Consider the following 25,417-nt stretch of genomic DNA (forward strand, 5'->3'; position numbering starts at 1 on the left):
CCTTATTTACCTTTGGCAAACTGGTAGGGCTTTTTTTGCAGCTACCTTCAAATCCTCCTAAAAGGGGCCTGGCAAAGTTGTCCAAAGCCACCTTATGTTGGTCAATGTTGGGGTCCCAGTCAGGTCAGGCATTAAGAGATAAACCATTCTATCCAGACTGTACTGTCCTGATTTGATCTCCCCAGTGGCAGACCTAGAATTCGATGTGTAGACCAGTTTGGCCTTGAGTTCATGGTCATCCACCTGCCTTTGTCTCTGGAATTCAGACACATTCTTCTGTTTTTACAGCATTTTATGGAGTTAAACACTTTTTCGGGGTGCCCACCATAGAAAACCATCAAACACCGTGCAGCCCACTGAATGTCTTTCTTTCAGCCAGCTGGGGTCACACTTTAGGCACTTGGGATGCAAGTGTAGCACAGAGCTTTTAGAATGAGGGTTTTTTAAAGGCAGAACCTACATCCTGGTCTCTTGCTCTCTCTGCAGCTTCAGGGGGAGGTTTGCACATACAGGTATTTTAACAGAAACCAAGGTAAGTTAGCTGGGGCACCTTGACCTTGGGTTCCTATAATAGAGTTGGGTAACTTTCCCTGCGGCCTCCTGTCATGGAGTTCAAATTCTAGTCAAATAGAAGTAAATGGCCTCAGCAAGAATACAAAGTGGTGGAGCCTCTGCACTGGCTTGCCCTGTCACAGCACTTTAAAAAAACAAAACAAACAATTGAGATGCAATATGAATAAATTAATAAAATGTATTAAAAAATAAAACAACAAAACAAAACAACAAAACAAAACAAAAAACCCTAAGAAAACATAAAAGCATTCCTCAGACATCATATGGGTATATCGATCACAAACATAGTAGCAGCAGCAACACACTGCTTTTCATACCTGACTGTACGCACAGACACAAAGGTTTGCCTTATGGACCTTGCCGTACATGTGAGGGCTGAGTACCAAAGGCCTGCAGGGCACCGTTTCCAGCTTGTCTTACCGGCGTAGTCTTAGAGATGCGGTGGACTCTTGAAATAGTCTGTCTGGAGTGATGGACGCACGCTGCAGCGCAAGCTTCAGCATCAGCGTCTGCACCAGCTAGTTAGCATTGTGTTATCTCACCTCGTGTTTTCCTCTTGAGCTGATAGCTTTATTTTTATCCTCTTTAGTAATTTAATCTTAAGGACATCAAGTCCCCCAAGACCTTCTATTTCCTACTGTAATTAAACGAAGCTCTGGCTTTTATCAGTTTGAGCTTGTAAAATGGTCACTGTGCCTCTGATGCCGGGCAGGGAGGAGTGGATGGGAAGACCCTGGGGTCTGAAACTGTGGCATGAAGGAAGCCCTGCACTGGGGATCTAGACTGTCACCAGTGAGAATAGCAAGCCACAGTGAGCTGAATGGTTCTTGTTTTGTTTTAAAAGTAGCCCAGTGGCATTATCTACAAATTAAAGGGCTAAATTAAAAGTCTCAGCCGGGCTCCCTTGTCTGTAGAGTGTCTGGAAAGGAGTCCTTGCTCTGCCTTGCGAGTCTCGGAGCTGTCTGCAGTCCTTGTGTTTGCTTCCATTTCTCCATCCTTCTGCAGAGCAAATCCGGTTATCTTGTGACGTCACTTTGACTTCTCCTACCCCTTAAGTCAATTAGTTCTCAGCCTGTGGGTTGAGAAAAACTATGTTTTGGGTTTTTTTGTTGTTGTTGTTTTATGTTTTTAAAGACAGTGTCTTACTAGCCATAGCTGGCCTGGTGGCTATGTAGACAGACTCACAGTGATCTGCCTACAAGTGCCTCTGAGTGCTGGGATTAAAGGCATGCACTACCATACCTGGCCCAAATTGAACAGCAGACAGGGAGACTCTAGCAACCAAACAAGAATGTATCCCCGACTGTTGGACCCTTAGTGACCCCTAGCATCCCCACCACCACCATCATGGTAGCTGTATTGCCTGGTTTTATGTCAACTTGACACAAGCTAGAGTTGTCAGAGATGAAAGAGCATTCATTGAGAAAATGTGTCCATAAGATCCAGCTGTAAAACATTTTCTTTCTTTCTTTCTTTCTTTCTTTCTTTTTCTTTCGTTTTTTGGTTTTTTAAGACAGAGTTTCTCTACATAGCCTTGACTGTCCTAGACTTGCTTTGTAGACCAGGCTAGTCTCGAACTCACAGCGATCCACCTGCCTCTGCCTCCTGAGTGCTGGGATTAGAGGCATGCACCACCACGCCTGGCAACATTTTCTTAATTAGTGATAGATGGGAGAGGGCTGGGTCCAGCCCATTGTGGGGCTGGTGGTCCTAGGTTTTATAAGAAAGCCGGCTGAGCAAGCCAGGAGGAGCAAGCCTGTAGGCTGAGCAAGCCAGGAGGAGCAAGCCCGTAAGCAGCCTCTCTCCACTGACAGTGAAATCAGCTGCTGCCGCTGGGTACCTTCCCTGGTTCAGCTCCTTCCCTGACTTCCTTCAGTGATAAGGAAGTGTAAGCCAATAATAAACTTTGAGTATATGTGTGTGTGTGTGTGTGTGTGTGTGTGTGTGTGTGTGTGTGTGTGTGTATTTTTATTCAATCATCTGCTTTTAGTTCTTTGAGCAGCTTTACCCTTTGTTAATTGTGAATATTAGTTATAAATATTAGTGTAGTGTTATATGTTTTTTTTTTTTACAAATATTAGTTATCTATTTAAATGCGTGTGTGTAGAGTGGAATTGTGAGGTCATATATTAAGTCAATATATACCTTTTATGTTGTTGTTGAGTCAGATATTGGTATGTATTCCAGGGTGGCCTCAAATTTATGATTAGCCTGCTTCAGCCTCCTAATTGCTGGGGATCACAGGCATGCTCCCCTAATCTTGGCTGTGCCATTTTGTATTAATAGTAATGTAGGTGTAAGTATCCCAATTTATCCAAATCCTCCCCAGTGCCTCTACGATACGTTCTTCACTTCTGTAGATGCTCATGACTCTGTTGGCCCTATTCAAGAATTCCTAGAGAACCTGCTTATTTTAAGGTGAATCTGTGTACAAACCACGTGCATGTGGGTTGGATCCCATCGACCTACAGCTGGAGGGGGTTATGAGCCTCTTGTTGTGAGTGCAGGGACTTGAACTTGAGTCCACTTGACGAGCAGTATGAGCTCCTAACTGCTGAAACATCACACCTGCAATCAAATCTTGATAGATACATATTCCCTAGTTCTTAGGACCAGGGCAAGGAAGTATTGGGCGGCCAGTGCTCTGTCTTCTTTTGGTGTTGCAGCTTCTAACAGTATTTAAGATTGAGGTATTTTTCACAATTAGGCAGATATGCTTATTTTTAAGACAAAAATTGGTCTCTCATGCCATAAGCCATGACGTTGGCTGAATGTAGTCTTAAGTTGCTTCCCTTCCCCCTGCCACCCCATGGTTATCTTTGTAATGAGGTTAAAAAGTATGAGGCAACCCCTGACTATTAAAAGGCAGGGAGACCAAGGATCCTAAGTCCAAAAAGGGAAGCCAAAGTGTTGAGGGGAGAGTGGGGCCCAATTTTAGGGGAAGAAACAGGTGAGTGTACACTGCTGCTGATTACCACGTGAGACAGAGGAGACCCTGTGGCTTCATTGTGGTGAAGTCTAATTTTTTTAGTTAGTTTGAATTTGCCATATTCAGTTATCAAGTTACTTTCACAACATAATTGTGTGGCATAGGAAGCTGATATAATGTGAAAAAGCAGCCTTACTCTGGATTTTGATTCTGTTTTTTTTGGTCTGTTTTCAAATTGCGTCTCATGCCGCCCATACCATCTTCAAACTTATTGTGTAGCTAAAGCTGGCCTTGAACTCCTGATCTCCTACCTCTACTTTCTAAAATGGATCTGTGTCTGTAGCCTCCTGTTGTCTAGTGATTGCCCGTGCAGGCATTTCCTGCATCCCTTGTGTGGCCTGTGTGCATGCGCACATGCAGACACAGTCCTAGCAAGGCAGAGGAGACGAAGCCCAGAGCATGCCAAGACATCAGGCATCGTGCTTCTAGTGAATGCCAGACGCAAGGTCTGAAGGGAATGGCGTGATCACTGTTCGTTATTCCCTGAGCCTGGGTGTGACGGGAATCTGTATTTCAGCTGGTGTTAGGGCCAGAAGGCGGTTGTATGATTTTGACATCTGTTGGGTATTGAATCACTTGAGCTGGTGAACCGAGGAACAAGGAGATGGAGTGCAGGGAACTTTCACTCAGTGACCATAATCGAAGCAGTGCCCTTCTGTTGAGACCAGCTCTCCCACTCAGTTTTACCATGATTCCTGCTGCATGATTCACTTTTGTCAATATGGTTGGCATTCTGCACAGTAGATCCTGCATTGAAGTTAACTCTCCCTCAGCTGGTCACATGGAACTGATCAGTCCCTCTGGAAAGGACAGCGGGGCTAGGAGGCCACAAGCTTGTCTTTCCAGCTGTGTACTTTTTTGTTTTATTTTGAGACAGGATTTTGCTCTATAGCCCAGGTTGGTCTAGAACTCACTCTGTAGCTTAGGTTAACCGCTACTGTAGTGATCTCCTGCCTCATCCTCCCGAATGGATGGATTATGGGTATAACACCTCAAGCCCACCGTGGCTCTGGACATGGGCGTGTGATAAAGGGTGAGTATGAATTTCATTCAGTACTCACAGAAAGCAAGCTTTCTAAGACAACAGATTGCAGCTAAGATTAGAATGGGAGGTCAGAGGCGTGTCCCGTTCCCTACAAAGGACAGTTTTCCAATCAGGTTTTATTTTATAGATGGAACCAGATTAGGGAGAGACTTATTTGTACCCGCGTGGGCTTCACTGGCTACCGGGAATGGGAGCAATACCCTCGATGATTAAATAAAGTAACAGTAATTGTGAGAGGTGTCTGGCTGTGGTGATTCACTTTGGGGAGTTATTTGGCTGTCTGCCTGTCTGAGTCATACACCAAGGAAGAAGCTGTGCATCTTACCAGGATCCTCTAGGCTAGGGAAATGTGACTACTGACGATGTCAGGTAGTCATGAATACAGGCCGCAGAAGCGGACAGCTTTTCAGTTGAACAGAAGAGTGAAACGTGTGTGCCCAGCTGGCAGCCCACCCCCTGCTGCCCTCATCCACTGCATGTGAGCACCGGAGAACTGGTGCCGTGCTGCCTCATCTCCCAATAGTAGTGTCGTCGGGGAAGATGACAAGGTGGAAGGAGTAAGAGCTTTAGCTGCCTGTTGTGTTCTGAGAACTTCTGTGGAGGCTTCCCTTCCCAGTGCATTCATTTCCTCAGCGGTCACTTCTCTCTGCTCTGGTGTAACGTAGGAATTTTGTGGTTTGGAGTCCACACTACCTAATCTTAAACCACCTGCCTCTTCCCTCCAGGCTTATTCTTTGTGTTGTTGCTCTTATCTCTTCCTATATTCCTGCCTTTGTTCACACATTTGCATAGCTTTCTGATCTCTGGCATAGCTCCCATGTGTTCTATTGTTATTCTGAATGCATTATCTATCACTTGGCTTACCTTTTTTTTTTTCCCAGCTCTGTCTTATTGCCACCTCATTACCACCATCAGCCACACTGTGAACATCTCCATTTCACAAGAGAGGAAACTGAGATTTAGTTTGAGCAATTTGCCCCAGGTCACACTATCATAGAGTGGTGGAGGCATGCTTACATCTGCAGGGTCTAGTGGTAATAACCATTTTTGGGGCAATTAATACCCCTCTTTGCTACGCTCCCTACATATGAGGCCCCATCCATAGAAGGAAATGGCCTCTGCTCTGAAGGTATGTTATTTCGAGATGCTCTGGCTTCATTAGTGTATTTGTCCCCTCCCCCCTGTCCGTTGAGGTTCCGTCTCATTTCCTTCTGTCATACCATGCCTTTGGACCTTTGTGTGCTAATGGTGACTGTGGCTCGGGGTGTTTTTTGTAGAAGTAGCAAGTTACTTAATTCAGAGAAGTCACAATTGAGAGGCATCATAGCTTCAGTGTCATGGGAGGCCAGTAGTCAGAGCATTTTCTGGTACTGGCTTTTGTCACCTTGTCCACCTTGTCCCTGAGCTTCCTTCTCTGTTAAGTGGAAATGACAATCCCCATTTGTCAGGAGGCTAAGCTGGAGAATGCATGGAAAGAGCCTAAGTCCCAGTGATAACTAGAACAGCCTGGACTCTTCTTACCTTTGACCCTGTTCTGAACTACTGGATTTTTTTTTAACTTTGGGGTGCTTATTTTACTTGCCTTTCTTTTCAAATTGTGTGTATCACCATCATCAGCAAAGGCTGTGGGCCCAGCTAGGCCAGTTCTGCATACTTACCCTTTCCCCATCTGCTTCCGGAAGTTCACTCTTGATGTCTAAGCTCCAGGTTGCGGCCCGTCACGTGCTCTGGCTTTTCACAGCAAAGCCTATGGTTTTGAGGATAGGGAAATGGGGAGTTGTTCAGTGGTACAGAGTTTTCATTTTTGAAAGATGAAAGCTTTAAAGATTTGTTTCTCAAGATGCAAGGTGACTATAGTTACATGGAACATGGGGTTGGCTAGGAGGGTAAATTTACCTTTTCAGCCACAACTAAAGTAGCTGTTTTCCACCCCTGCTTATGTGATGTCATGCTGTGGGGGGGGGAGACAGGGAGAAAGGGGACCTGCATACTCACATGAAAGGAAGAGGGAACAGAGGACAAGGATTGGGTGGCGAGGAGCTTGTCTTTTTGGCTACCATGTGTGGCTGTCAAGCTCCTGGGATCTGTTTGTCTCTGTCCTTCAATCCTGGGATATAGACATGCTCAGCTATACCTGGCTTTTTACGTGAGAGCTTGGGAGTTGGACTCTGGCTCTCATGCTTGCACAGAATGTGTTTTATTTGTCTGTTTGTTTTTTGTTTTTGTTTTTCCGGATCTTTCAGGCCTTTTACTGCTTATCTCTCAGGCGTCAACTATTAAATTTTTAAAGATTTTTATTCCTTTGCTGGGTTCCTAGAAAGCACGTATCTCTGTTAAACTAGGAGCCCTGGGAGGTTGTATAAACCATCTGTCTTGTTCACACCTTTCCTTCTCCCAGAAGCAACATGGCTTGCAAAGCCCACGTCTTTCTCTTTGCTAAGTGGTTGTTACATAATGGAGCATTTCCCACTAGAGAGTCCCATTGTGAGATGACAAGGACACGGCTGTTAGATAGTATGAAGTATATTTTGGTGATACTCACCTTCAGCACTGTGTGTCTGTGTCTTATTGTAGGTTTCCCCCATGTGCCCTGAGGATATGAGGTTAAAAGGAGGATATTTTACAGGTTTCCATTTTTACCTAGTACCCAGGGCAAGAGCAGGATCGTACACTCCTGTGTTCTCCAGCATGAGATGATTTGGTTCTGAATGAATCGGGTACCTTTATTCCACTGTGTTGCATGCAGTGTTATGCAATATTCATTTATAATTACAACTTCAAATGTATAGATCATGATAGATGCATTGTGACCACTATTGATGTCCTTATAAAATATTCAGAAATATGAATAGGCCATTGTTCTTAAAACGTTTGTTTTCAAATGGTTTTAAGGAAGAAAGCACTTACTGCTGGGATGGAGTCCACAAGCACATCTGCTGTTGTGTAGATCAGTTGCTGCAGTTGATAGCAGCGTGAGGTTATTGGCGGCAGGCAGCATGACAAGCGTTCAGGTGCATTACTTGTAGCAAAAGAATGCCCAACACTCATTCGATTTGCTGGAAATTATTAGAATTGTAGACTGTTTCCGATGAATGCTCATCTTAAGAGTAATAAGTAAAACGCCCCATTGATTGATGTTTTATGAGAATTGGGAATGCTTTTTCCTGTGTATACTTATTTATAGTGCAAAGCAAAACTCAAGTTGGTGAAGGCACTGCAGACCGAGAGGATGGCTGAGTCTTTTTAAAAATTTGTTTATTTAATTTATTTATTCCACAATATCCTTAAAGTACAGTGACTGCCATATCGTGCTTTGCTCATTAACAGAAAAAAAAATCGTCACAGTCATGAATGTTGTCAGAGTCCAAGTGGAGTGTCTTCTTGTAGTTAGCTGGGCTGTGAGTGGTTCTAATGATGAGCAGTGTCCAAGCTGGGTGGAAGGAAAAGGCGTCATTGCATAAAGAATGCTCTTAATGATGAATTTAGTGTAGCAGGGAACTCACACAGTATAGACCCCAGGTCATTAACACCCACTGAGCTTTTCAACTTGAATGCAGTATATATTCAGGCCTTGTGTGTGGTGATGTCATGATTAAATTTGTTCAGATGCCTGTGGTGCAGATATTCTGGCACCTAGTTAGAGCCCAGTAATTTCTAGATGGGCTGACAGATAAGAGGAGGAAAACAGAGTTCCTTGTCTCAGGCATCACTACATCTGGGTGAGGCAGAGATGTCACTGTTGGGAAGCCTACAGCCAAATCAAAGAGTGGTACACTTAAACATACCCCAGAGGGATGTGGGGAGAGACAGTATTTTTGTGAGTTACCTGCACTAATATTTAGGCTGGACTTTAGAGTCCTACCCTGTATAGTATGACTAGGATGAGTTCACACTACCGAGATTTTTAGAGTAGTTATTGCCAGTTTCTATGTAGTGTCTGATCCTAAACTAAATGGCTTCCTCCTGATCCCCATGGGATTACTCGGCTGTAATCTGCCTGAATATCTCAGAGGCCTGACCCAAGAGACTGGCATTTTAGGTGCTTGGTGAATGATTAGAAACTTTTAATTTTTGTTTGTTTTGTTTTTGAGTCAAGGTTTCTCTGTAGAGCCATCTTGGACTCACTTTGTAGACCAAGCGGGCCTTGACCTCACAGTGATCCGCCTGCTTCTGCCTCCCAGAGTGCTGGGATTACAGATGCCTGCCACTGCACCTGGTTAAGTTTTGATTTTTAAATTAATTCATATATAGCAATTACATATGCTATATATGTCAGGAGATGCTGCTCCTGACAAGAACTAGTGTTGAGTTGAAAGTAGTTGTGAGGCTCTTTTCCTTCAGGGCAACACAGACCTGTTCTTCAGCCTCCAAACTCATAGCTCTGTCTGTCTGTCTGCTTTTACTTTTCTTTTGGTTTTCTCATACGTCCTCAGATCTAGACAGGGAGGCTAGAAATCTGACTCTTTACCACTTCCTCCACACAGACGCTGCCTTTTTTATGAGCTCCTTTCTTCCCATGGACTAGCATATGCCTCAAGCAAAAGTTAAGTCTCTTGTTATTCTTCCAGTCCCTAAGTCTATCCAGTTACGGTTCATTGAACTTTTCTCTCATAACCCCTTTCTTTTGCACAAGTGCATGTGCGTGTGTGTGTGTGTGTGTGTGTGTGTGTGTGTGTGTGTGTTGCGTATGTGTGTATCCATTTTGGAGTGAGTGTGAGTGCACATCATACAGTGTGTGTGGATGTGTAAGGTCGACATTGATTGTCTTTCCTATAGTTTTCCACCTTCAACACTGAGACAGAACTCCTTTAAACTTGGAATTTGATGTTTAGGTAATCTGGCTAGCCAGCTTCCTCCCTGTCTCTCCTTCCTGTGTACTGTGAGTACCAGAGGGCTGCTCCACCCATATGATTTTGACCTGGGTTCTGGAGATCTGAACCGTGGTCCTCACACTTGTATACAGCAAGTACTTTACCTGCTGAGCTCAGCTCCCCAGCTGCCTCCGTCATCAGTGCACTTTAGTTCCTTTGACGATGAGCATCACTCACGCTGCTGCTGCCCTGGCCTCCTCCCTGGCCTCTGCTTCTGTGTGCTACTCCTAATCATTTCTTTATGTCCCACTTGTGGCAACTTTGCAGGACAACTTGCTTCTATTATTTTTGTTTGTTTGTTTGTTTGTTTGTTTGTGTAAAGGTGTTTGAGGAGTTGGAGCACTGGCTGCTCTTCCGTAGATCCCAGGTTCCCTTCCCTGCTCCCACATGGGGACTCAAAACCACCTGTAACTCCAGCCTGAGGGACTCTGATGCTCTTTTCTAGTCTCCAAGGGTATAGAATGCATGTGCACATACATACATGTAGGCAGTCGTAGGGTTCATGTTGCACTTTACATTTAAGTACAGTTACTGACCTTGATCTGCAAATGGTGTAGTTTGACTCACATCTTTTCTGATTTTCCTTCTCTCTTAGCCCTTTTCTGCCACCGTGGATACTTGGAGCCCTTTGGCTGTGGCGTACATTGCTGTCTCACGGCCTCCTTTCTGTTTGCTCTGCTTGGCACTATTTGTCCACTCCTCACTTGTCTGACTACTGTTTAAACCTCCGTTTTTATTTCTTTTCCTCCCCAGAACCTGTATCCTCATCCTTAACCCTAGCTTCCTTCTGATAACCCCTATGAAGACTTGCCAGAGCTGGGAAAGCTTTTGTCTCCCACCATAATACACGGTTTCTGGGAACCTTATATATTTGGTTTTCCCCAATGCCAACCAGCATGTTGCATAGTATTTGTACAGGGACAGTGCTTCATAAATATTCATCAAACAAAAGACTTTTTTAATCAAAATAAAAGTTAGCTTAGAAGGAGCATCTTACCTTACCTTTCTTTTTGTACCAACAAGGCCCTCCAATTGTGATTATTGTCTGTTCACATGAGTGCTCAGCAGAGGATGGGCACAGCGTTTTGAGTAACTAGACATTTTATTTTTCTGCACAGTGTACTTGATGGCACCATTAGAATGTATCCTGGGAACTTAATAAGGTTTGTTCCTATGAGTCTGTGCAGCCTTAAGCAAGTTAACCAAGTCCCTCAGGCCTCTTTCCCCATATAACTGGGGAAAATCATATCAACCTCACATGCCTATGCCTGCAAGATTGAGATTAGACATACTTCATGCCTAATGCACTGTGTTGGACACTGTAGTTCAGGCATTTACAAAATTCCATCCTATCTCTGGGGATTAATGAGGACTTGAGGGGAAAACTAGTTTAACTTATCTTGCAATCTTGCACTGCATATAATCATACCCAGGCGTACTAATCTGAGGGTCAGGAACTAGTCTCAGAGGAAAACATTTATCTCCAGGGTACAAATGAGCAAGGAAGGGCTGTTTACTTACTAGAACATAACCCTGTGCTCTTCCACCCAAGAAAGATATATATGGAACTCTTTGCCATATTCCAATGTTGGTTGTTTAACTGTACTTTTAACTGTACAGAGTCACAAATACAAATAGATACTTTTTCATTCTATTTTAAGTGGCTTTTCCAAGGACCTGGGTCACATGACCCTATATCCCCCATTTTATATCTTTCAGTATTTAGGAAGCTTTAGTAGATGTTCTTCTAAATACATCATTAGCATAGAATTCATTAAGACATTAAAAGAGACAATCCCTTCCTACTTCTGAAGGCAGGCCACAAGCTTTAAAATCTGATGGCTTAGGTTCAAATAAATAGATGGTAGGTATATTTAAGGACTATCAATATGATTATCAGGCTGAGTTTAAGGGGAAATGCTTGGGTTAAACCTATCAAGTCATTACATAGTGATTTCCCGACATTAAGTCAGTATAGTTTGCCTAGTCTTACTTCCATTAAATTTTATTTGCCCTGAGGCACAAAATGCCCGACCAGGAGGAGTGGTTTAGTCGTAAGCCCAGACCTCCAGAGAGTTGGGAGATCTGAGCATTGATAGGCCAAGGCTTTTGCATCTGCCTTCCCAGATATTTGCCTAGAGACTGCGTTCTCTCTGTAGGGAGGACTCTAATGTGTCGATGCTGGCACAGGCGGATCAGTAGACATAATACCTGAAGTGAGTACTTAGTTCAGGTGTTTAGAGAGGACACAGGCAGATCTGAGTTTCCTCTGGGCTCTCAGACTTTGCCACCATGTCCTGTTGCTAAGGGTCTTAGTATGTATGGTAGGTTATTTGGGATATTGGGATCATAACACATGCCTGTATCCAGGCAAGTCCATGGTCAACTCAGAGGGGTTTGTGTGATGCTGATGTCTAAATGTTGACCTTGGTGTCCATTACTCACTGCAAGCTCAACTTCATACTCAAGCACAGTTAAATTGATTGGCTATATTAGCAAGTCCAAGAGGAATGCCATGTTTTCCCAGGCAGCACAGAAGGCAGTTATCATTATTTACTTATCTGCCTTTTATTTTGTTTTTGCCTCACTTTAAAAAGAAATATTTACCTTTATTTTATGTGCATTGGTGTTTTATGTTGGGTCTGGGGTTGAACTCAGGGTGTTACTAGGCTTATGTAGAAAGCATTTCTACCTGTCATCTGGTGCAAACTTAACGTTTTCTTTCAACGATTCTGACCGTTGAGTCTTCTTTTGGTGTCTTTGTGGAACTGCACGTTCCGAGAAGCCACTTCTGACCTCTTTATTGATTACGAAGGGAGGCTGCCGTGAAATGAACGGACAGCGCTACTTCTGCTGAGGTGCATGTCTGATTATTCTAAAGCGTGGAAACAAATGGTCCACTGATATATAAATGAACCAAAGGGACGAGAGAATGACATCTGCAGGTTGAATCATATGCTAGGCATCGCAATGCTGTCATCGAAGGCCCGTAGCGATTTTCTCCCTACCTTTGAGGTCTGTGGTATATAACAGATCCTTTTATTTTTTGTTTTCACAGAATGCTATGAACCTACCTCCTGACAAAGCCAGGTTGCTGAGGCAGTATGACAACGAGAAAAAGTGGGAGCTGATCTGCGATCAGGTAAGCAGCAGCCATTTTTTGTGGAGAAAGCCATGATAGGGGAAGCATTACGCTGCTCCTATCTGAGCTGTGCTTTTTGGGGAGATGCATGCGATTTTCTGTTCTGGACTTTGGCTTCTGGGTTTCTTATCTACAGAGGAAGAGGTTTTGGTTTTCTGGAAAAGCTGGTTAAATGAACAACTCAATACGAAATGCCTGTTCTGTTTGCCTTCCATAGCAGCCCGGGCTGCTGAAGAGAACAGGTCCCGTAGCTTAAGTGGCCTTCTTGTATCCATATATTCATGTGAGAAGGCAAGTTTGTTATGAAGAAACATGGAAAACCCCTAACTACCCATTTTACTGGTGCCTAGCTGTTGCTAGTTTGTTGTTAACTCTTTATGTCAAATTCATAATGAGAACTAAAAGCTTTCGTTGTCTTTCATTTTTATCTTCATATTTCACTCTGCTGTGTCATAGGCATTGCCTTGAGGCCCTGCCCATAGGAAAGCCAGTGTGTGAGCTACTCATTAAAAAAAAAAAAGTTTGCCCCCTGTTTTGCATAAAACCTAGAAATATCTCTTCTATTTTCCGTGTTCTGTTTTTAACAACAAATAAAGTATATTTGTTTGATCCCACCCTCACCTCCATTCTCTGCCCCCTTTTTGACAAGATAGGCACACAGACAGAAAGGGCATGCACGCGTGCGCGCACACATACGCACGCACACGCACACACACACACACACACACACACACACACACACACCAGCATGGCACTTCTGTGTGTTCATACATTTGCCGGTGACGATGTCTGTACAAATGGAAGTGTTACTTTATAAATAGGAATATAGTTTGGGGGCAAAGTGCTTAATTAGCATGCATGAAGCCTAGGATTTAATTCCAGTGGTCCAAGGTAGGGAAAACATAGATAACAAAGAGGCAAAGGTAGCTGAATTACTATATAAATTATGTAATATGAATTATAGTATAATATATAGTATATATGAATTAATTTTAGTATATACATAAATTATACATAAACATACTTTTTAAAGGAAAAAAGAGGTTATTTATATATTTGAGGTTATACATATGTCATTATTTCCCCTTTTTCTTCCCTCACTCCAAATCCTCCAATATTCCCTCCTCTCCTTGTTCTCTTTCAAATTCATGGCCTCTGGATGGGCAGAAAGGTGGTGATACCAATTTTTTTTCTTTTTTCTTTCTTATTTTGTTCAATTCTAAGAGCAAGATGAAAATTTCTTTCTTCCTAAAATTATTGCTAATCATTTTAGCCATTTTAAAGTATGCAATTTAATAGTACTAAATACTTTTAATATAATTTTGTTAATTAAGTTTTTTTTGAGAATTTCCTCTGGGTACTGTAATTACATCATTTCCTTTTACCCCCTGCAACTCCTGCCACGTCTCTCTCAAATTCATGACCTCATTTCCTTTAATTACTCTTATATAATTTGGTGGTTTAAAAATGACCCCTACCGGTGGATATGTTTGAGTATTTGATCCCCAGTTGGTGGAACTGTTTGGGAAGGATTAGAAGGCGTGGTTTTATTGGAGAAGGTGTGTCACATGGGTGGGTTCTGAGGCTTCAGAATCCTCCAGTCATCCCCAGTACACTCTGTGGTTCTTGGTTGTGGGTTGAGATGTGAGCTCCCAGCTTCTTCTCTAGCTGCCTGCTACTCCCATTGCACCACCCAGGACTCTAACCCTCTAAAAATGTAAGCCCCAAATAAACTCTTCTATAGATTGCATTGGTCATGGTATCTTAGCACAGATCGCAGCAACAGAAAAATAACTAAGTTCACACACACACACAATCTATCTATGCTTCCTGCTGAGTCTATTTACTGTTTCATGCTTTGGTTTGGCTAACCTAGCAAGACTTACTCATCCCCAGAGAAAACCAATTCTCCCCCTCACAGTAATCATTAGTTACTGTGTGTCTTCTTCTAGTGCTAGGGCCACTGTGAGATTTTCCCCGTCTAACTGCTATGGCAGCTGGTGGTGGTGGTATGCAGGTCTTGCTTAGATAACCGTGCTGTGAAGACTTCACGTGTAGCGCTTTCCTGTCACACATAGCAGTCATTGTCTCCAACCCTGCTAGTCAGTTTTGTGCTGTGATTCCTCAGGTGTAGGGATAGACATAGCACATTCTGGGTGGACAAGGAGCTTGGTTTGTAACTGTCCCTCTGCAGATGATAAGTTGGCAGTCATTAGAAAATTCAGGCCAGAATTGGAGAGATGGCTCAGAGGTTAAGAGCACTGTCTGTTCTTCCAAAGCCCATGAATTCAATTCCTAGCAACCACATGGTGGCTCACAGCCATCTATAATGAGATCTGGTGCCCTTTTCTGGTGTGCAGGCACACATGCGTGAAGAATACTGTATAAATAATAAGCAAGTAAATCTTTAAAAAGAAAGAAAGAGAAAGGAAGAAAGAAAGAAAGAAAGAAAGAAAGAAAGAAAGAAAGAAAGAAAGAAAGAAAGAAAAAATTCAGGCCATTTGAGATGACTAGTGCTGATGGTGCCAAGTCCACACATTTCTGTTATGGTCCAGAGGTTGCTAGAGGTGCCATGCCTAAGATGAGCTGAATGCTTTCCCCTTGGTCTCTGGGCTGTTTGTAGTGTGGTTGGTTATTTTCTGTGAGTTTTTGTTTTTGTTTTTGTTTTTCTGGAATGGACTCAGTTTGCCTTTTAAAAGCTGGGTATTGCTTTGCATTGTACCTGGGGGAAGGGACACGTGGAGGGACTGAGATGGCAGTTTGTCTTCATTGGTACAGAACTGTATGGTGGACTTAGCAAGAACGGTGAATGTAAAGGCAACAGGAAATCATCCCTCCTTCCGCTCAGCGTCCAGTACTATGCACTTCAGGGAGATTAGATTACAACCCTGCGCCACCACACTCTGTGACAGCTGCTGGGTGAGCCGAGAGTCTTGAGTAGCATATACCTACCTGTGGGACTGATTCCTAGTACCACCAAAACTAAATGAAAAGCCAACCACCCCCCAAAAATTATTTTGTTTGCTTATGGTATAATATGCACGCCTTTAATCCCTGCACTCAGGAGGCAGAGGCAGGCGAATCTCTGTGTGTTCCAGGCCAGCCTGCCTTACAAAAAGAGTCCAGGACAGCCAGGACTCCAAGAGAAACCCTGTTATGAACTCCCCACCCCCACCCCACCCCCTCTACCCCCGCAAAAAAAAAAAAAAAAAAAAAAAGGCAAAGTATCCTTTGGATTAACTTGAATCAAAAGTTAACCTACTTGGGCTGCAGAGTCAGTTAAGCACAGTCATGAGGACTTGAGTCTAGCCTCTATTGGGGGTGGGGAGCCAGACCCAGTGGTGAATGCTTGTAACCAATACCAGTGCTGGCAAAAAGGAGACAGGTGGCCAGCTTAGCTGATTTGTTCACCTCCAGGCCAGTGAGAAAGACTATCTCACGAAACAAGGTGGGTGAGTCCTGAAAAATGACACTCAAGGTTGTTCCCAGGCTTCTGTGTGCACACATGTGGATGTACAGTGCCCCTCCCCCAACTTCCCACAAACAGCTACAGGCAGTAGTTAAGCTAATTCGCCTTAGGAAGATAATCTAAAGAATTAAAGAACAAATACAAGTCTAATTTTAAAAAAGTTTTAGTCAGGTGTGGTGGTACATACCTTTTAATCCCAGCACTTGGAGACAGAAATGAGTAGGTCATTGAGTTCTAGGCCAGCCTGGTCTATAAAGCAACTAACTAACTATCTAACTAACTAACTAACTAACTAACTAAAGTTTTAAACTTTTCTGATTCATCCCTTACTCTCTCCATCTTGTTCCTTGCTTCTACTCTTCCTTTCATTTTTTTTTTTTTTTTTTTTTTGTTTTGAGATAGGATCTTACTCTGTCCCAAATTGGCTGAGAACTCAACACTCTGTAGTGCAGTCTGACCTGTTGCTTGTGGCAACCTCCTGCATTAGCCTCCCAGGGTACTAAGATTATAGGCATGAACCACCACCTTGCTCATTTTATTTTCTTATTTATTTATTTATTTATTTATTGTTTGTTTGTTTGTTTGTTTTTCGAGGCAGTGTTTCTCTGTGTATCCCTGGCTGTCCTGGACTAGCACTGTAGACCAGGCTGGCCTCGAACTCACAGGGATCTGCTTGTCTCTGCCTCCCGAGTGCTGGGATTAAAGGTGTGCGCCACCACCGCCTGGCTTTATTTTCATTCTTTTAAAGAAATCTTATCCCAGCACTTGGGAGGCAGAGGCAGGTGGATCGCTGTGAGTTCGAGGCCAGCCTGGTCTACAAAGCGTGTCTAGGGCAGCCAAGGCTACATAGAGAAACCCTGTCTTGAAAAAACAAAAACAAAACAAAACAAATATTATTGCTATGACTGTCTGTGAGTGCTGTGTGCTGTGATATAAGTGGAGGTCAGAGGACAACTGTGTGGAGTAGTTTTTCTTCTTCCAGCATTGTATGGGGTCTGAGGGTTGAACTCACGTCTCCATGCTTCTGCAGCAGGCACCTGCACTCAGTGAACTACTGCGCCCTGATTTCAGTGTTTGTGTTTTATGAGCCTCTTGGAGCTCTTTGGCAAGGAAACAAATGCTGCTGTTTGCCGATCACGTTCTTTTCTGTGGAATGTCAACTTCTAGGTAACTGGGGCTTCTCAGAATATTAATGGAAATAGGTAAGCAGTGATGAGGGGCTGGGGCAGTGCATTATAACCTGCTGCATTGTCATCCAAGCCAGGAGTGGAGCAGAGTTAGTGGGGAGGAGCCTGAAGACCACCTAGAAGAGTGGTTCCATCTCCTCCTCCTGCAGGGATGATGGTTCCTTCTCCTCCTGCAAAAATGGTTCCATCTTCTCCTCTTGCAAGAGTGGTTCCATCTCTTCCCCATGCGAGAATGGTTCAATCCCCTCCTCATGAAAGAGTCCTTCCATCTTCTCCTCATGCTTGTGTGGTCCCATGTTCTCCTTCTGCTCCCAGACTTCAGATTTGAGGAGCATTTAACACTATCCTCAAATTACAGGCTTTGAATCCACATTTAGCCCCACTTACCCAGCTGTTGGGAGAGAAACAGCCATCTGCAGCTGACCTTCTATACTTTGCCCCCCTGACATCTTAACTGTGATATTGTTTGATGTTAAATTGTTCACAGTTTTACTATACTTTTTGTAATAATGTGTTGAAATACCATTAATTTTTCACTTACCGTTCTTTTTTTTGGGGGGGGGGTAAAAATGTCTGCCAATATTAATTTTGTCTTTTATTTTAGTCTTTCTTATATTTAATCAGTACTTTTTTAACCTATGAATTAATCAGAATTATGTTCCTTTGATATTTTGTTTTCATGTTTTTTTTAAAGTAAAAAAGATTCTTCTTGTTTTTAAATAAAACCATCATTACTTAAATAAATAGCTTCATGATATTTCCAATCATTCATATTTTCCAGTTTCTTTCAGGTGTGTTTTCCATTTCCTACATGCACAGGATCAGTGGCACATTGTGTCTGGGTGTGTATAACATGTCTTTGCGCCTAAGACAGGTGTTTAGTCCTGGTGGTCACACAGTGAAGATGCTGGGAGGCCCTTTCATAGGGAGTTCTTACCTTTTCTGCTTTCCTGATTGCTTCCTCACCTCACAGTAGCTTAGGTCTTGAGGTTGCTCTTTATGAGGGATCGATTTAATGGATGCACTTATGTGCATGGAGTGTTTTTGTGGAGAATGTCATAGGAGATAGAGAATTATCTATTTGCTTTGTGAGTCAGCGAGGTTACTCAGTTCATCCGGTGGTGGTCTGATTGCTCTGTTGTCTAGCTGTGTTTTCCCTTGTGTTGGAAAGGCGTTTTGTCCTGTTACCTTGGACAGTTTGATATAACCAGTTATATATTAGTTTCGTGCAAGTAAATTTAAGACCAACTGATAATCTTTGATTGGATCAATTGAACTGAGTGTTACAAACTGATGGTTGCCTAATTCCCTTCTACATTAAACTAGGGTCTTTGCTTTTTGTTGCTGTGACAAAACATTCTAACCAAAATCTTGTGTGGGTGACCTAGACCAGTAGGGGGTTCTTCAGGACAGGATCGTAAAGGGGCAGTAGCCGGGGAATGAGAAGAAAAAAGGAGACAGAAAGCTGGCATTGGGAAGCCTTGTGCAAGCTACGCCTTATGTCAAGCACAGCATCCTATGTTCTATTTCCAGGACAGAGTTGGCAGAAACTATTATACAGCAGGACAAAGTTGGCAGGTGGCTAATAAAGCAAGGTTGTGAAAGGGAACCCAGGGAATCTCAAGAGCAGCCCGAGGATGCAGCGAGTGGCTTTGGGACTGATAACTCCAGTCTCCTCAGGAAGAAAAGCCAACTTCTCTTCAATTGAAAGCTTAGCTGCTTTGAGGCCCTGACCTCAGCACCGGAAGTCTGCTGCTAAGTAAGGACAGAGAACTAAGTTTCTGTTGTCCCATCATTAGGGCCTCTCAAAAGGTCTTGGCTTGGTCTGGCTCTCAACAGGTAGGGAAGGGTTCGTTTGGCTCACTCAAGTGTCCCAATCACAGTGCGTCATGAAGGGAAGTCAGGGCAGAAACTCAAGGCAGAAAATGAAATAGAGACAATGGAGGAATGCTGTGTGCTGGCTTGCTTCCCATGGCTTGCTCAGCTTGCTTCTGTCTATCTTTCCATCTGTCTGTCTGTCTGTCTGTCAGTCATCTACCTACCTATCATCCATCTGTCTTCTTTCTTTCTTTCTTTCTATCTATCTATCTATCTATCTATCTATCTATCTATCCATCCCATCTATCTAATGTTCATTTGGTGTTTGGCTTGCATGTATGTTTGTGTGAGGGGGTTAGATCCACCAGAACTTGACTTACAGATATGTGGGTGCTGGGAATTGAACTCAGGTCCTCTGGAAGAGCAGCCAATGTTCTTAATCACTGAGCTATCTCTCCAGCTCCTCAGCCTGTTTTCTTATAAAGCCCAGGGCCTCCTGTCCAAGGGTGGCACTTCCATAGTAGGCTTAGCCACCTCTCATCAATCATCCAGCATGGAAATGCTCCCACAGAATTGCCTATTTGTAGTGTGATGGGAGGCAATTCCGCTCTTGAGATTCTTTTTCCCAGATGACCCTATTTTGTGCCAAGTTGACAAAAGAAAAGCCAGCCAGGATGGTTAGCAACTAGCACTTGCAATTGGGTCTTCATTCTCGTTTGTGTATAGTTACTGACTTCTTTTTTTCTCTGTGTTGCCACTTTTCAAAATAACATCTTGCCGTCTGATATTTGGCAAAGATGCCAAAAATACACACTGGAGAGAAGATGGCATCTTCAACAAGTGATGATTGGAAAACTGCATGCCCACCTGTGGGAGCATGAAATTAGACCCATATCTTCTACCTGCACAAAAATCAGTTTGAAATGGATCAGCGGCATTGCCGTGAAGCCTGAGCCACCGGAACTGCTAGGAATCATGGATGGGATGCTCAAAGGTGTAGCAGTGTGAAAGGACCTTCTGGATAGGACTCCATTTGCTCAGGAGCTAAAGCCAGCTGCTGGCAGATGGGACCTCACAAAATGAAAACCATCTGTACAACTAAGGAAACAATCAAGTGAAGAGGAAGCCCACAGAATGGGACAGAATCTTTGCCAACTACACATATGACAGAGGATTAATGTCCAGGATATACAAAGGACTTAAGGAAAGAAAGAAAACAAATGACTAAAGTTAAAAAAAAAAGGGGGGGGCTACAGATTTGAACAGAGAATTGTCAAAAGGAAAAATAAAACTGGCTAGGACAAATCTAAAATAGTGTTCCGCATCCTCAGCAACCAGGGAAAATGCCATTTAAAACTACTCTGAGATTTTTATCTTACACCAGTCAGAATGGCCGAGATCAAGAAAACAGCTGGCAGTAATTGCTAGGGAGGTGGTGAGGAAAAGGAAACACCCAATCACTGTGGCGGGGATTGCAACCACTGTGGATAATTCTCCAAAAACTAAAAGTAGATCCACCATATGACTCAGCTGTACCACTCCTTGGTCTATGCCCCATACGGCATACGATTTGACATCCTTCTCCACAGATACTTGCTTAATTATGTTCACTGACACTCTATTCACAGTAACTAGGATTAGAAACACCTAAATGTCTTTTAGCAAATGATTAGATAATGAAGATGTGCTACATAGTACGCAACTGGATCCTATTCAGCTGTAAAGAAAAATAAAATCATGAAATTGGCAGGTAAATGGATAGAACTGTAAAATATTCAGCTGAGTGAAGTAACCCAACCCAGAAAGACAAACACTGCATGTGCTCTCTTCTCTTACTGTGGATCCTAGCTCTGACTCTGTAGATGTGAGTGTACAACATGGAGTAACCACAGTCAGGATAATGAAAAAGACCATGAGTGGGGAAACGAACTCTAGAGGGGGTGATAGCAGGACGTAGGCGCTATGAAGGAAGGGTGGCAAAAATGGGGGGGGGGGCGGCGAGAGAGGGCTTCAGTTGTGGAGGGGGAAGGGAGGGCAAAGGAGGAGAGAAGAGAGAGAAATAACACTAGGGATAATTGAAAAGGGTCTAGAGAATCATTTTATATTTATTTATGTAACAAAATCTTCAGTATCATGTATGGGGAGCCCAAGAGACCCCCTAAACTCCTGTCAAATATAGGCTATGGCCATAGCCCCTGGTTGTGTTCTATAACTTGGAGGTAGGGTCATGGTGCGGAAGAGACTGCAGACGTTGGGTACAGGACTCAGAAGAATCAAGCTGGAACTGATCTGGAAGGCTCTTCCCTGAGAACCCACTCTCATACTATCTGAAGGTGTTATGGAAACTGCCATGGGAGAAGAGCAGTCAAGGGTGCAGACCTACAAGCCACGCCAGTAAGCAGCATGGCTGGGTACTGCACCCACTGCCACAGTGTTGGGGGACAACCAACGGCTGTTCCATAAGAGGGAGTTCACGTCTAGAACTGTAAACCCCAGGAATTAACTGTTGCTATTGGGATCATGGACTCTAGAAGGGAATCGACTGCTATCGCTTTCCTAAATGTCTGATTTCTAACTGTAGTTTAAAGACTTAGTCCCTATGCCACAGATAAGTGTAACCTTTACCCCTCGTCAAAGAAGTTTGGTTTTGGAGCAGACAGCAAACAATACAGAACTTCACAACTGGTCAAAACGCAGAAGACAAAGGACTGGTGTGCCCGTTCTTAATTGGTGTGCCAATAATACATCATGTAGGTGGTTCAGTGGGAAACTTGTAGGACTTCTGCTGTGAGATAGTGTCTTCTTCATACTTCAGGGAAGCTACAGCCATGAAATCTCAAAACTGTGATTGCCTAGACAAGACCAACACAGTAAGACCACCAGTGGACGTGTCAGTGTGTCAGGGAGAAGTCTCACAAGGCCCTACCCCTAGATGCAGGGCTCCAGGCAATCCATGGCTCCTGAGAAAGGGAGATGCAGTCTTCTACAGGGATGAGCTCCCTCATAAAAATAGTTTCTCTTTTCCCAAATGGTTATCCCTAAACACATGTACATAGGAGCAACATAAATGAACTTATCAGTTTGTGTGTGTGTGTGTGTGTGTGTGTGTGTGTGTGTGTGTGTGTGTGTGTGTAAAACCCACCAAACTTTAAACAATTTTAAAGGTTACTAATTCAGCAAGAGGGAGGATAGCTGTCAGAAAACTTGAGCGAGGTGCAGCGGGTGTGGATGAGTTTCCCCAGACAGAGACTTTTTTTTTGGAATTCACTGGACTGGGGACCTAAAATGGGTACTGTTATCAGTTCATTAACACTCCTTTCCAGCAGTGTGCCAGGAAGGAACTGGCTTTTTTTTTTCTTTCTTTCTTAACCCTTCTTGTTTTCTGAAACTTGGGTTATATTTTGTTTGAGCCTCTGAAGAGCCCATTTTTTTTTCTCAAGGTCTTCCCATCTCGGCGAAGGGTCTCACTGAGCCGCTGTTGCCAGGAAGGCAGGTTTCTTTTCAGTTTCCTTTGCAGAGACAGCTCCCTGTCCATAGGGACTCCTTCCAAGCCTGCCACTGCTCCCTTCTAAATCCCTGGAAAAGCTATGCAAAGGAGCAGATGCCAGCTCCCTGGGTTTTGAGCTTTTGGGTTTTAATATTGCTGGAGTCCAGGAAAATTGTATATGAACTTAGAATTGAGTTTGTGTCTTTCCTTTGTACAGTATTTCTTTGCCACACAGCTTTTGTAGAGGAGGAAATGGTGCTGACCTTTTTCATAGGCTAGAGTGAGGAGCGAGGAAAAAGAAATGACCTAAAGAGAGGAATATATCGCTCCTAGTCCTCCCTTTCCTCTCTTCCTCTCTCTCTCCCTCCTTTCCTTCTTTCTCCCTTCTCTTCCCTCCATCTTTCTCTAACTTTCTTTGTGGCTTTGAACTCACAGCAGGATTTTGCCTAAGCCTCCTCAGGGATGGGCTCAGCTTATTAATACTTTCTGAGCTTGTCCTCTGACACAAATAATTTGTCAGGAGCACTTCTTGACATCCATGGCTAGAGATGCCGCCAGATGCTGTCCCACTCAAAGCCTTGGGCTTCCTTTTGCCCCAAAGAACACAGTATTGTCTTCCTGCCTGGTAACTGATAATATGAATAGAATTGTAGGGTTTTTTTTTCTCTTAAAAAGGCACTTAGGAGATTGTCTACACAGTGAATTTGAGGCCAGAGCTCACCCCATCTTAAAAAGAAAAAAAAAAGAGAGAGAAAAGAAAGAAAAAGAAAAGGCAAATAAAACTGGTTTATTGCTTGAGTCATGTGGCATGAAATATATATTAATATAAAGGCATATTTTGTAATCCTGGGGACACTGTTACAGGATATGGAGAAGGTAACAGTTGAAGTATTGTATGTTTGACTTGAATTGACTTTTCAATCTAAATTTCCTTTTATTGTACAACTTATTTCTGTCTGTGATGGTGGCACGGAGCTCAGCACCTCATCACATATGCTAGGCAACCACCGTACCTCTGAACTGAGCGTCAGACACACAGTATATTTTGGAAAATTGTAGGTATGTTAGAATCTCAGAGGTGTATAAATACTACTTTATATTGTCTTAACACTTGGATATGTAACTCAAAATCTTTGTAGTGGAAACCTGTTTTTTCTCATCTTTAACAAAAGAAAAAAAAATCAAATGGCTTCTGAATGCCTTGCACGTAGTTGAGGTGTTTTGATTCGTTTTTCTTCAGTATTTTGCTAAAATTGGCAGCAAGGGACCTTAGAACACCTTGTAATTAGGCTTCTGCATAACAAATTGATTCAGTTATTGTACTGGCACTGTGGAGAGTGACATGCTAGATGTTGTGTGCACCATCTTTCAGAGAAACGCAACTTCATGGAGTCTGAACATGAGGCAGAGCTCCCATCTCTGTGTTCTCTGTCATCTGGCATTCAGGAAGAACTTGCTCTCTTTCTTTTTCTTTTTGGTTTGTTTGTTTGTTTGTTTTGTTTTTTGTTTTCTTTTTTGAGATGGGTTTCTCTGTAGACTTAGCTGTCCTGTGATCTGTAGACCAGGCTGGCCTTGAACTCAACAGAGGTCTGGCTGCCTCTGCCACCAGGCCAGGAAGAATCTTTGCTGCAGCAGTAAGACAAAGTGATGTTGCTTACATAGAAGAGTGCAAGGTTACCTGATTTTCTTTCTTTCTTTTCTTTTTTCTTAAAGATTTATTTATTGGGCTGGAGAGATAGCTCAGAGGTTAAGAGCACTGTCTGCTCTTCCAAAGGTCCTGAGTTCGATTCCCAGCAACCACATGGTGGCTCACAACCACCTATGATGACATCTGGTGCCCTCTTCTGGTGTGCAGTCATACATGCAGGCAGAACACTGTATACATAATAAATAAATAAAACTTTAAAAATATTAAGATTTATTATTTATTTATTTAAACCCTATTCTGTCTCTGGAAGACCATCCAGTGCTCTTTAAACCTCTGAGCCATCTCTGCAGCACCCACTTGATTTTATTTCTAATGATTCTGCAGATCTTGGAGACGCAGTTGGACAGAGAGAAACTTGATTAGAGGCGTGGCTCAGTGTGGCGTTTTTCCTAAGAGGGCTGTGGTATGAAGGGTAGAGACTATCTTATCTACTACCATGGTGAATGCTTGGTGCGGGCACGACCAAAGGGTGTAGCAACTGTCAGTTACCAGCATACCGTGGCGATGCAGGAGTTTCTGTCCTGTAAGTGAAATCCAGATCTGCGCCTGCTTAGCTTCAGATAATCAAGTCAAACCAGCTCCATTCAGGGTAGTAAGGTGTAGGTCCTTCAGGTATTTACCCTGGAAGCTATCGCTTGTTCCTTCATGGTGACATCACCACCCAGCAGTTGACGATGCTCTCCTTAAAGGATAACTTTCAGAGTCTGTTTAATATTGTATAGGATGGACACTGGTCACAGATGGAGGTCTGCCTGTCCAGCACTGTCCTCTGTAGTGAGCCATTTAGTAGGGCCTACGTTCAACCCCCACTTACCTTGCTTCTTAAGTACCTTCTGAGTGCTTGGTTTAATGACTGATCTTGACGATATAAGCAAAGAGTGAGGCTCCTGTTTGCTTCATCTTGTGTCCTGAAAATGGACAACACAGGCTTAAGGCTGCTTGGATGAGGGCGGGGGAGGGGAGGAGACTTATGTGTGGCTGTGTCAAAAATACCTTCCGTCAACAATTGAAAGGGAATAAAGTGCTTCTCTAGGTTCATGTTTGTCAGAGGTGTCTGTCATAGCGATGGGGACAGCATGACAGTTTAGAGCAGTGCACACTGTGATGGGCAGAAGCAGAGGAAGACAG

General features: G+C 43.3%; 1 protein-coding gene across 5 annotated transcripts in view; it reads left to right on the plus strand.

Annotated features, from left to right (window-relative positions):
* The window catches only part of FMNL2 (formin like 2), a 276,955-nt gene that overhangs the window by 147,563 nt on the left and 103,975 nt on the right, over window positions 1-25,417 (plus strand). For all 5 annotated transcript variants that reach the window (XM_084797392.1, XM_084797391.1, XM_084797393.1 and 2 more), the window contains exon 2: window positions 12,537-12,620. In XM_084797392.1, the coding sequence (XP_084653518.1) occupies window positions 12,537-12,620 (84 nt within the window). The remainder of the gene's footprint in view (window positions 1-12,536; window positions 12,621-25,417) is intronic.

The sequence above is a fragment of the Acomys minous genome (assembly GCF_964271855.1).
Source record: "Acomys minous genome assembly, chromosome: 10".
NCBI classification, from domain to species: Eukaryota; Metazoa; Chordata; class Mammalia; order Rodentia; family Muridae; genus Acomys; species Acomys minous.